General features: G+C 34.4%; 1 protein-coding gene across 2 annotated transcripts in view; it reads right to left on the reverse strand.

Moving 5' to 3' along the window:
- Window positions 1–13,218, reverse strand: part of LOC129740006 (homeobox protein abdominal-A homolog) — a 121,921-nt gene that overhangs the window by 66,209 nt on the left and 42,494 nt on the right. The window contains exon 1 of one of the 2 annotated variants that reach the window (XM_055731590.1): window positions 9,056–9,101. The exons of the other annotated variant lie outside the window; for it this stretch is intronic. Within the exon in view, the coding sequence (XP_055587565.1) occupies window positions 9,056–9,059 (4 nt within the window). The 5' untranslated portion in view covers window positions 9,060–9,101. Of the gene's footprint in view, window positions 1–9,055; window positions 9,102–13,218 lie in introns of those variants that run through there. 2 annotated transcript variants of the gene reach the window in all.

A 13,218-nucleotide genomic window follows, 5' to 3' on the forward strand; every position in this document is an offset into this window, starting at 1 on the left:
ACATAATCTGTCTTGGAAAAATGTGGCCACCCTTCTCGTCTCTTCCTCCCAGTCATTTTTTTCCTTTTCGGTGGGGAAGGATAGTGTTTATGATGCAGAAAACGAGTCACGCTAACATCTTCTCCGGGAAGCGGTTTAATTATGTTCTGTTCGCCTCGAAATTCCAGCCCGTAGGCTGATGCAGGATAAAAAGCAACAATGGAACGAAACATGTTTCGTATGAATGTGCCCCCTCAGACCCTCGGTCATCTTTTTAAGTTTTAGCTGAGGTTTTGAATAAATGCTGACTTGGAGGAAACTTTTCCCACTTCAGGGATAGATAAGAACAGCCTAACACGACATGAGTACTGTTTCAAAGCAGTGAAAAAAAACTTTGTAAAATGTCACCTAGATATGTTTGTTCAAAAAGACAATATTATACCTATGTGCGATCAACCGGTATTTGTGAACAGAATTTTCTATAAGACAAGGTTTCTAATTTCAGAACTATTGCCAAGCAACACTGTCAAAACCAAATAATCTACAATTTAAAACACCTAAAATGACTAAAAATACAATATTATATAAACGAGCGTGCGCGTTTCATTGTGCAACACTTGTCCAATTCGACAGAAAATCAACTAAATCAAAAAGTGGAAACACCTGCATATTAGAAAAATTCCCATTTCGGTTCGGATGGAAATCAAAACGCCTGAAGTTATGCAGTAAAAATCAATCACATCCACTAGCCAATTTTTGGATCACTTTATTGTCATCAAAATTGTCAAAATTGTCAAAATTGTCAAAATTGTCAATATTGCCAAAATTGTCAAAATTGTCAAAATTGTCAAAATTGTCAAAATTGTCAAAATTGTCAAAATTGTCAAAATTGTCAAAATTGTCAAAATTGTCAAAATTGTCAAAATTGTCAAAATTGTCAAAATTGTCAAAATTGTCAAAATTGTCAAAATTGTCAAAATTGTCAAAATTGTCAAAATTGTCAAAATTGTCAAAATTGTCAAAATTGTCAAAATTGTCAAAATTGTCAAAATTGTCTAGAATTAACAAGAATGCTTCTCGAAAAGCAAAACACAAAAATCAAGGCTAAGCTGCTACTGAAACTGTTACTGCTTTTTGTTTTTGTGATTTTTCCCGGAGGATGCAGCAAAACAAAAAATGCAACATGAACGTTAAAAAAATCCAAAACGAACTTGTCCGTGGAGTTTTGCTCGCCAGAGATTGAGGTCAACCGATAAATCATCGTGTTTTCGGGATGAAAACGGGTTCCTGGACTCAGCTGCTCCTGATCAAAAGCTTGTAGAGCGATTATTTTGAACTCGGTGTCTTGAGGAAAAATTCTGATAAAGAAAAACCAAAAATCGTATTCAAATATGTTCTGGAAATTTGAAAAAAAAAAACTTGAAAAACAATCTTTTTCCCAAATTGAGAATTAAGTTTAAACTTTGAATCAGAGAACTCTGAGAGAGTAAAATGTTTCTGATAACTGGTAAATCTTGCACATTTTAAGATATCCTCTTCCAAACTCAGACACCAAATAATCTCTCCAGGCTCTGGTGGAATAAGAATCAAACAGAAAAAAAATGCGCAAAAAGAGATCCTAAATGCAGATTGCTGACTCCAAAACCGGTAAGCCAACATAGCAGATCATAAATTTTAATGAGCAACGAGCTCGACGGCGTAGCGCAATTGTCGATGGCAATCATGATGGCGATACTGATGATCTTTGAGACGTAGAAGGGATTTTGAGGTCTTAAATCACGCACACACAAATACTCACTGGATTCATTCGGAGAGAGATGCAGGCAAGAGGGGGCTGAGCAAAAGGCGTATGTTCTGTTTATTCAACATTATTCGATACCAGACGGAGCGCCCACCAGACATTCATTCAAATTCAAAGAAAATCCTGGCCCAAGTTGGTGGGGAGCCAAAGGAGAGAAAAAAATCAGCACACACTTCCGTCGTTGTTGAGCGACTTGGCGAAAGAAAAGTTTTATCTAAGCAAAATTTAAATAAATACAAAATTTATTCAACAAAGTTGTATTTTATCCCTTCGCCATGTGCCAATATACCTTCTTTTAGAATTCTTTTTTTTTGTTAGCATCAGCAGCAGCTTCAAAGAAACAGACGTATCATTGGTCGTGGCTCCATTATCATATCTCTATTCGCGCACCAAAACGGGAAAGAAAAATACAGAAGGTGGAGTTCGAGGGGCAGGTCAGGTCAAATCTACTCTATCCGACTGACTATTCTCGACTAGCAACGTTCGACTTTGCGCTGCAGAAATCGTCGTTTTTAAACTTTTCAGTTCCACAAACCCGAGTAGCGAGCATAAAATCATAGCATTAGCATAAAAATATTTACTTTTCATGTTCTCCATATGCAGCACCCTATCATCCCCCCTTACCCCACAAACAATCCTCAATTCAAATGGTTCAACTTTTTTTCACCCATCGCCGTCGTGACGTTTTCCGGTAGCTCAAACAACAACGTGATACCCCCCACTAGGAAAAAAGGGCGAGGGGGTTGCCAATTGTGAGGAAACAGAAAACGAAAAAAAAAATCGAGGTGGAAAAACGCTTTCCTCCGACGATGATCGCCTTTCATCGACGACGACTACGACGACCCGGATTGAACAATTTCTCAGTCGTTCTGCTATTTTTTTTTTCGCCACCCAAACTCTTTCGTTCATTCATTTCAAACAGAAGCTTTCCTCAGAAATTGTGAAAAGTAGCAAAAGTAACAGCAGCAGCATATGCATATATGCGGAATCAACGGATTGTTAAACCAAGGAAATATATGGGAACTTCGACTTCCGACCGAGGGACGACCATGTGAATTCTCGTGAAAGGTCCTAGGGTTACCAGAGAAGGAGTTGAATATCCACCAGCTGAATCCATCTATTGGTCACATCAGATTTTTAAATTTGAAGAATTCATTTGATGTACCATAGGGTAGTGCTTTGGGTCCAAATATGTTTATTTAGTTTGTCAAACTCCAGCCGAGTTTTTGAAATTTTGGGGTAAAGAGAGACAAAACTTAAGTCTTTTCCAGGGAAATCATCCCCCCTTTCTTTAACAATTCAAAACTAGACAAAAAAAAAGTCCCCCATTCCCGGTTTGTTATTTCATTTCTCATTCCGCGTGCAGCCATCGTCCATTTTCATTATTATCTGATGCCGCACACAATCTGCCACTTTTTACTAGATCCAGCGGTGGTTTTCCTCAAGGTTGGGAAGCGGCGGGGAAAGTGAAATTTATATAGGGAAAAAAGCCCCTCAAAAATGAAACACACAATTGCAAAACGATGCAGCAAAGCGGACTTCTGTTTGTTTTTCCTACCTGCAGCAATCCGTTCCCTCTGCCCGAAAGCTTTCCAACTCCCAATTTCCTCAACTTTTAAGTACCCCCCCTCGGTCTACGCCATTAGTAGGTTTTGAGGGGGAAAACAACCGGCAGAAAACCCAATCCGCATAATGATTGTTTTTCATTCTCGCTTTTCTGACTGTTGTTTTGTTTACTTTGCCCAAGCCTCGGTACAAGAGCAACAACGAAAAAAAAACCGACACTTTTGCATATCTACCGACATTTTAATGCAATACAGTGGAAGAGGAAAAACAATCCCTTCCTACTATCAGCACCCTTATCTATTGGGTCTTTAATTCATTTAAAAGCGATAAATTTGCATGCAGTCCGATTTCAGCAACGTTTATTTTGAAATCTTAGTTTTTTTCATTGAAAATATTCGAAAGTTGATACCTTGGAATATGAATTAAAAATGGCTGAATTCTATTCCTTTAAATTGCGGCATGAATTTATCACCCAATAATTCACTACAAGTCCAAACATGCTTTTTTTTAACTATTTGAAAATCGTAAGGAAATTGAGAGTAAAACAGCCATAACTCCTGTTTCCAATGGGTGCGGTAGTTCAAATAGGCTTCGCTGTATTTCTTGGAAAAAAATCACATAAGATAGGTTTATTTTTGTTCAAAGTTTTGAGGTCTGAACTTAGTTTTCTGAAATATTTAAAAAATGTTGGGAAATTGAGGATAAAACAGCCATAAGTCCAGTTTCCATCCGTGCGGTGGCTCAAATAGGCTTCGTTGGATTCCTCAAAAAATGCAGATAAGCTTCATTTGGCTCAAAATTTTCAACACCGAAAATGCTTTTTTTCTGAAATAATTGAAAAATATAGGGGAATTGAGGATTAAAACAGTCATAACTCCATTTAACGAAGCTTGCGGTAACTCAAACAGCCTTCATTGGATTCCTCGAAAAAAACTTGGTTGAAAACTTGGAAGGCCAAACATGCTTTTTTCTTTCATAATTGAAAAGTATAGGGAAACTGAGGGTTAAAATAGCCATAACTCCTTTTCCCGAAGCGTGCGGTGACTCAAAAAGCCTCCATTCGAATTCTCAAAAAATTACACAAGATAGGTCTATTTTTGTTCAAAGTTTTGAAGTCTAAATAATTTTTTTTTCTAGATTGTTAACAAAATAAACGGGAATTAGGGGTTAAAGGGCACTATAACTCCGTTCGTAAGCTCGTGTGGCGTCTGAAACTATGTTCAATCACTTCTCTGAAAATTTTCACTAATGGAAAGTACATTTTCATGGATTTGTTTCGAGTAAGAGGGAAGATATTGAATTTCTTCGCGGTTTATACAATTTTTTTCCCATTGTGTTTACCAAAGCCAATACATTCTAAAAATCAAATTATTTTAAATAGGTTGTGGAAAGAGTGTTTTATATTTCAAACCATTTATCAACCATTTTTTTCGCATCATTTGAAGATCTTATTGCAGAATTTGGAAATCACGATCTCAATTTCGATTCATAATCTCAAAAGTCAATCGAAATATGGGCCACGAGTTTCATGAAAATGGTCGAAAAGACTTCCAAAAACTATTTTTTTACAAAAAATTCAATTCAAAGTCCTTTAATAAATTAATCGAAAAAAATGACCTTCTTTAAATAGTTTTCGGAAAAACAATGATTTTTGATAAGTCCAAATTTCTAATGCGTTAAAATTTTTTTTATTCATGTCTTCAGCAAATTTGTGTATCTTGATAAAACACATATTTTTGAACAAACAAAGTAATATGAACTTCATCTTTTGGTTCAAATATTCTAAAACGGCAAAGAAATTACCAAAAAGGATTTTGAGACCCCAGGTAAAGATTTTTCAATAAATTTATTCTACATTTTGAAAGTGGTTATCTTTTTCTACAAACTTTGCTCAGAAAGCTGTAGAAAAACACTGAAAAATTTACAATTTTTGAACGTTTTAGAAAATATTTTAATTTTAAAAACATCAGAAATTTTTTAATTTTAGATGAAGCGAAGAAGCAAAAAGCAACGTTTTGAAGAGATTGAATAAAATCCTATGAAAGGTTCATTTGTTTTCTCATCTACCTACTTCAAAACTTGCGATGAATGAGATTTTTTGCGATTTAAGTGTGATGTAACAAACTCTGATATTTTTCAACATTTAAACACAAGATTTTTTTTTCTTAAATACTTCACTCGAAACACGAATATGTATTGTGAGGGAGATACAATGCATTGTTGAAGAATTTTAACATTTTGAAGATTTAAACCAATCCACATAAATGCAACCCTCATTACAAAGCTCTTGTGTCTACAGTCAGGTTTCCAAATTGCCCGGTTTAATACGGATTTGCCCGGATATTCAATATAAAATTTGTGAAAAGTTGGTTGCCAGATTTCATTGGAAAAGACCAGATTTTATTCGGGATTATTCTCATTCTCAAATCAAATAAAAAAATTGTGTTGTAAGATTTTTTTTATGCGTCCAAAACGAAACTTTTCGAGCAAGTTTTATAAAAATAATTATGAAAGGATTTATGAAAGTCTAAAATACGATTTGAAAACCGCTGATAAATTTTAATGGAAACAATGTTTTTCTACTTTACTTGATGATTCTTTATAAGTAATTTTTGAATTTGACCAAATTTGCCCGGATATTACTTGGACTTTGACCGACAATTTAGAAATTTAATACTCGGATAGAGCCATGTTTTTAGATAAATTGCCCGGATACGTGCTGAACAAACTCTGGCAACCTTATCCTAAATTGTTGCTAATTTCGAGTAAATTTCCACTGGAAAATTTTCAAATTTTGTTTAAATTTTTGCCACGGATCAGATTAGATATTTGTTAGTTTATCCGTAGTTTTCTCAATTTTTGTAAATTTTCAAAGAAATCGTATCATACTCAAGCTTTGAAAATTATAATTTGGAATTTTGAGCAGAAATGAAGATAACTTTGAATTTAGAAAGCTCAGCTTAAAAAAACTAGTTCCAGACCCTCTGAAGAATCTTTTTCACAAACAGTTCGTTTGAGGACAGGAAGCTTCCTGTTTGTGGTTTTGAAGCTACAAAAAACACAGTGCCGTACGTAAAGATGATTTTCAGATATATTTTTAATTTTTACATTTCCAAGTTTGCATCGAAGAGTTCTGAATTCAAAATAAAACTTTAATTTACTGGTTTTCATATGATTGGTTGATTGATTTTTTAAATAATAGTCATGACATGCGGTACATGAACAAATTTTAAGTGCCTTTTTTTATTTCACTCACATTTTTAGAGACAGTTCTGAGCTCTTAGTTCTGGTAAAAGTTGTGAGTTTTTTTTTAATTGAGAGGAGATTGAAGAAACATTTGAGTTGTTTTGAAATTCAAAACATATGATTTTTTTTCAAAAAATGATTTTGATCTGTTGAACCCTGACTCGGAAACTTAAATCACAATTCCTAATTCCGAATTTTGGTTTGAGTCTCTGGTCTATGAATCAAATATTAATTTTGACTTCCTTGTGTATTTTCCTGGATTTGGATCTGGATTTCCTGTATTCCTGGTTTTCCTGATACGATTTTCAATTCACGGTTTTTTTTCCTGGTTTTTTCCGGGTTTTTTTCGGATATTCCTTATTCTTTGGCTTTCCTGTAGAAAGTAGGAAGGGAGGCTCCCAAACATTTTTTTTTTTGCATAACTGATAAACTGATCGAGTAAATGGAACCAAATTCACATGGAACGATATTTAAGTACGAGAAATTATTTTAGGATTTTTTTTAAATGAGAAGGGCGGAGGGGAGCTACCATACAAATTTTGTATTACTTGAAAACAAATCGAACGTATGAAAACTAATTTGCGGGGAGAGTATTGCATAACTCGAGAACAATTCGAGCAAATGGAGCCAAATTTGGCTTGGAGGGGTTTTTGAGTACGACAAAGGTTTCTTTTGATATTTGATACAACTCTCTCCTTCTTGTGGGGAAAAAGAAAAAGAGAGGAAGTTTCCTAATTTTTTTTACATCACTTGAGATCTTATTAGGCAGATGAAACCAATTTTCACATGGAAGAGTAAAGGTTGCCGATTTTTTTTTTGTGTTTTTGCGAAACAAATTCTGACATTCTGTGATTTTACCTAAAAATTCTTTGATAGTTTTCTATGATGGAAAAAGCTTAAATTTCTTTGAAAAGTCATGAAGAAACAAGTCTGTTATACATTTCACTTGCGAGAGGTCAATATACATCAGATACCAATCTGAGCAAGATTTTCCAAAACAAAGTAAGAAATCAAAAATTTACATTGACAAGAAATTTATTAGTTTAGAATTACGTACAACATTTAAAAAATCAGTTAAATTTGTGAATACTTCTTAAAATTCTGTGTTCTGTGGTGACACAAATTCAGTGAAATTATTTTGTTTTCTGAGGTTTAGGCAACCTTGGGAAGAGTTTGTGGCACGAAAATTTGAAAAAAAAGAAAATACAATTTATTATTCGCTGATAAATTTTTTAGAAAACATTTTTTTTCAGTTTTTTGTCTTGATTTTTGATGGGTTATTCCTGGTTTTTGATCAAATTTTCCAGATATTGTTTGGATTTTTGGTTGACAATTTCAAATCAATATAGCCAGGTTCAGAGATAAAATAGCCTGAATTTATCCTGCTCAGAATCGTGCTCAAAAAATTTTGACAGGAGCTCTTAGATAGAAGAGCTGCATTTGAAAGAAATTCTATTCCCCTTTTCTTCACATTTTGAGTTCAAAGCAAATTGGAAAACGCCTACAAAATTGAACATATAATCCCAAAAATTGATTTCAGAATTCTAATGAAAAATGACAGAATTTAAAAGCTTTTTTTGAGGAAAACTTTTTTTTTTTCAAGCTTGATATGGAATTTGTTTTCAACTTAATAGAAAAGATCCTTCACATTTGGGCTCTGACTTCGCATGATTTCAAAATATGGTAAATTATTACATTTAAAGCCTTTTGGGTGTGTTTCACAAATTTCATTGTTATGTTAGGCCGCAACAAACTTCAAATCCTTCTTTTGTCACTTGAAGTTGAAACATCACGAGTTTAGAATAGTAAAAAAAATATTCCAAAATCACAATTAGTTAGAACAAATTGTATAACAGCTTGCATGCAATAGCATGCAATCTACATTGCACAAATCCGAGAAAAATAGTTATGTGAGATCGAAAATTTTAAAAAACCTCGTATACAAAAATTTTTACAATCCCCATTCTCTTAAATTTTACATTCAATCTTTAAACTGTTTGAATTTTTGAAGAATTTATCAAATTTTCTATAAAATACTTTCAATTTTAAATATTCCCCGGAAAAATCTAAGGTGTGGGGAGAAAAGAAGAATTTGATATGTGCTCTGCTCTTACTTAAGTAAGACAATTTTTCGACAAATATTGAAAAAAATGTTCCAAGAAATATTTTGGACTGAAACAAATCATCGAAAAATTTTGTAAAAAAAGTTAATTTTTCTCAAACATCATTTGAAGAAAAAAATTCCCTCGCTGTGAATCAACCTAAATAAAAAAAAGGGTTAAAAAATCAAGATAACTCCACAGCTTTACTTCAGTAGCGCCGACAAATGAATAATTCATCAACAGCATGAGTAGATTATCATATCAAAAGAAACGAAACCAAAAATCGCCACATCTGTGCGGGAACTGAAGTTAACACTCTTTATGTCTGTTTGTTCGGCTATCTATCTGATTGTTTACTTACTCATTAATATCTACGCATTTGTGGGTGTTTTGTTGATTACGTACCTGTAAATAAGTATAGAGAAAATAAAAATTAGATTTGTTATCAAAGTTGTTCTATTTTAATCGATGTTAAGTTTTTAAGCTTGATTCTTGTGTGTTTCTTTAGTAAAAAAGTTTGGTGTTTTTCCAACAAAATTTAAACAGAGGTTCAGTTTTCTTTAATTTGAAAAAAAAAATTAGTTTCAGTTCGATCCTATCGGGAAAATTTATTCCTATTCCAAAGCCAAAGTTAAATCAATCAACCTTAAACCAACCCCTTTTTTGCCTTATATTTAGCGGCCACTGATAAGGCTTAATCCTTCGGTTTTGTTTTGTTTTGTTCTGTCATGCAGAGGGAATGCTCACAAGGCGATTCGTTCGTTATCTATCTCTTGATTTTGGCAACCACAGAGAGATGAAACCGTTCAGATCTGCAGCAGAGACAACAACAAAACCACCATCACATGTTAAGTCCTTTTTGAATGTGTGTTTTGTTGGTCGATTGTTTGTTGCCGAGTTTAAACAAAAAAAGAAAAAAAAAAACACCAACACTGAAGCAACAAAAGTCAAAATGTTGTCGGTATTGGTGTCTATGTGTGTCTGTGTGTGCGGGTAGAAAAACCCGAGGCCGCTATAATTTATGGCGAACGTTTTTCGAGTTTATCAGTGTTTGTATTTATGTATCAACAATGGATGAATGGGGTTTGAATTGTGAACGGGATAAAATGAGTGAGGGGGGATGGGATGGATTGCCCCAAGCAGCATCCCGAAAACGGCAAAAAGCACACCGGGTTGGTCCTACATATTTGTGCCAAAGTCATTGTGTGTAAGCTTGCCTCGGCTAGAAGGGGTTCGGGCAAGGGGATGAAGTTTCCACTTGACTACTAACCTTTTGCTGGTTGCGCCTGGAACCGAACTCATTCACTCGCTCTCTGGGAAAGGGGGGATGATTGCGTTCAAAGTTCAGAACTTTAGGAACCGGGTAGCCATCCTTCGAGCCTTCGAGGTGTGTCGAGAGAGAGATATGTTGTTGTGGGACTCGGAGAGCAGTCGGTGGCGGTCATGAAATTTATCACATACTATCATTCCCCCTTTCCTTGGCCATCTCCCCTTGCCTAAGGTGAAGGAAAAGCCGGCTGAGTTCACACAAAAGCTAAAGGTTGAAAAGTCGCAACTTCTCGTCTCCACCAACTCCAGCAACAACAGCAAAATCATCAACAGTCTGCGTGCGAGATGGCTGATGTGAGCTAGTTTCGTATGAATGGGTATTTGTGTTTGTGCCTCCAGAACTGGGAAGGAGGGAAGATAAATATATTGAACCCTCGGGAGTGCATTGGGAAAACAAACTCAAAAACCACCCCCGGTGTCGAACCGAAAAAGCTAGCAGAGCATCGTCGTTCACATGTGATCATTGGACTCATTTTCCCCAGTATAGCTTTAGTGGTAAGGGGGGATGATTTTCCACCCTCAACACACTCACGTCAGGTTTTAAAACAACCGCAATGCATGAAATTTCCAGGTGACTCCCGATTGCTTTTTGTATGAATGAATGAATGAAAAATCGAACAAACGGGCGAACGAATGTTTACACATTACCCAACTGCCCAAAAGGATTCGAATCAGGTCGGGGAGAAAAACGGGGTTTTAAATCCAGCCAGGCTTTCAGTCTCCGCTGCTTGTTTTGGCGGCCGGAAAAATGAGCGGGCGCAATTAATAAAACTGTTTTAATGCGTTTGTTATCACATTAGCCCATATTGAGTTATAAATTATGTTATTAAAATATTTTACGGTCTGCACCAGGTGAGATTTTCGCAGCAGCAGGGGTGGCAGTTTGTGCAATTTTTTCCTCTCCGGTTTTCGGTTTGTGGGAATTGAAAAACACAAACAAGAAATGATTTGTTGAGAGTGGATTGCGCCACGGTAAATCACTGCCTTTCCAATCGACACTAATGATAAATAATCAGTTTATGCACTGGTCGGACTTGAAGCGATTATTTGCTTGATTAACGAAACAACAGAAACGAATTCAAAAACTGTGAATGGCGTACTTAACTGAAAAGTTTAACGACGTTTAATCAAAGTATGTTAGAAAAAATCAAATTTATAAAAATCTCCCTGAGGACATAAAAAAATTACTTAAAATCCATACATAAAAAAAAAAATATTTCAAACAAGAATGATTCCTGAGTTGAATTTTAATTTTTACTGCAAACGAAACACATTCAGTTTTTGTTTTATTTGAAAATTCAGCAAATTTCCAAAAAAAAACTTGATTTTGGAGTCACATTTCAATTGAGATTCAGAATTCAGATTCAGAATTCAGATTCAGAATTCAGATTCAGAATTCAGATTCAGAATTCAGATTCAGAATTCAGATTCAGAATTCAGATTCAGAATTCAGATTCAGAATTCAGATTCAGAATTCAGATTCAGAATTCAGATTCAGAATTCAGATTCAGAATTCAGATTCAGAATTCATATTCAGAATTCAGATTCTCTTTTTGGGGCGACTGTTTAGTTTACTTTTAATGGGTTGATTCTCGGCTTTCAGTCTCAAGTTTTTTAGTAAAAACGACTTTATTTTTACATATCCAACGTTTCGATCCTTATAGGATCTTCATCAGGGACTAAAATTTATTACAAAATTAAGTTTACGTCTACAGAATCTAAGTGATTCTTACCGAAAAAGTTGTCGTTTTTTTGTCCGGTTTGATACGACGTATCGTTTACTGCTGTCTGTTTCTGTTTCAAACTATTGTAAAATATGTTGGATTTTTTGTGTATGTTATAATTTTATGTGTGACTTACGGTTAAAAATTCTTTTCCAGGGCTATTGCTGATTTTTTGTAGGTTTTTGTAGCACTTTTTATGAACAAAATACTTGCACTGTGTGTTTTATTCTATGTTGTTTTTTAATTTATGATGGCGGTGTACTTGAAGTGTCTGGTTGTTGGTTTGTGTATTTTTGTTTTGGTTTCTTATTTCGTATTTTTTCGAGACACTGAAATATGTTGTTGTATGAAATGTGTATGATGTCTGTGTCTTTTTTAATATTGATGGAAGAACTACAAATTCTTCCATCAATATTAAAAAAGACACAGACATCATACACATTTCATACAACAACATATTTCAGTGTCTCGAAAAAATACGAAATAAGAAACCAAAACAAAAAAACACAAACCAACAACCAGACACTTCAAGTACACCGCCATCATAAATTAAAAAACAACATAGAATAAAACACACAGTGCAAGTATTTTGTTCATAAAAAGTGCTACAAAAACCTACAAAAAATCAGCAATAGCCCTGGAAAAGAATTTTTAACCGTAAGTCACACATAAAATTATAACATACACAAAAAATCCAACATATTTTACAATAGTTTGAAACAGAAACAGACAGCAGTAAACGATACGCCGTATCAAACCGGACAAAAAAACGACAACTTTTTCGGTAAGAATCACTTAGATTCTGTAGACGTAAACTTAATTTTGTAATAAATTTTAGTCCCTGATGAAGATTCTATAAGGATCGAAACGTTGGATATGTAAAAATAAAGTCGTTTTTACTAAAAAACTTGAGACTGAAAGCCGAGAATCAACCCATTAAAAGTAAACTAAACAGTCGCCCCAAAAAGAGAATTCAGATTCAGAATTCAGATTCAGAATTCAGATTCAGAATTCAGATTCAGAATTCAGATTCAGAATTCAGATTCAGAATTCAGATTCAGAATTCAGATTCAGAATTCAGATTCCGAATTCAGATTCAGATTTCATATTCAGAATTCAGATTCAGAATTCAGATTCAAAATTCAGATTCAGAATTCAGATTCAGAATTCAGATTCAGAATTCAGATTCAGAATTTAGATTCAGAATTCAGATTCAGAATTCAGATTCGGAATTCCGAAGCAAAATTAGGAGTTCAGAATTCAGATTCAGAACTCCGAATAAAGCTTAGTTCTTTTAGAAATGGGACACTTTCTTTTGCTAATAGCTCGTTAACTAGTAATCGGACATTCAAAATTTTGACAGCATTTTGTTGCCTGTAAAAAGTACTATCCGACCTATTTTTTTCAAAATTTAAAATTCACGCGTTTTTGAAATATTTACGATGCAAGAGAAAAAGGAAAAAATAATTTT

This window comes from Uranotaenia lowii, chromosome 1 (assembly GCF_029784155.1).
Source record: "Uranotaenia lowii strain MFRU-FL chromosome 1, ASM2978415v1, whole genome shotgun sequence".
In the NCBI taxonomy this organism is placed as follows: Eukaryota; Metazoa; Arthropoda; class Insecta; order Diptera; family Culicidae; genus Uranotaenia; species Uranotaenia lowii.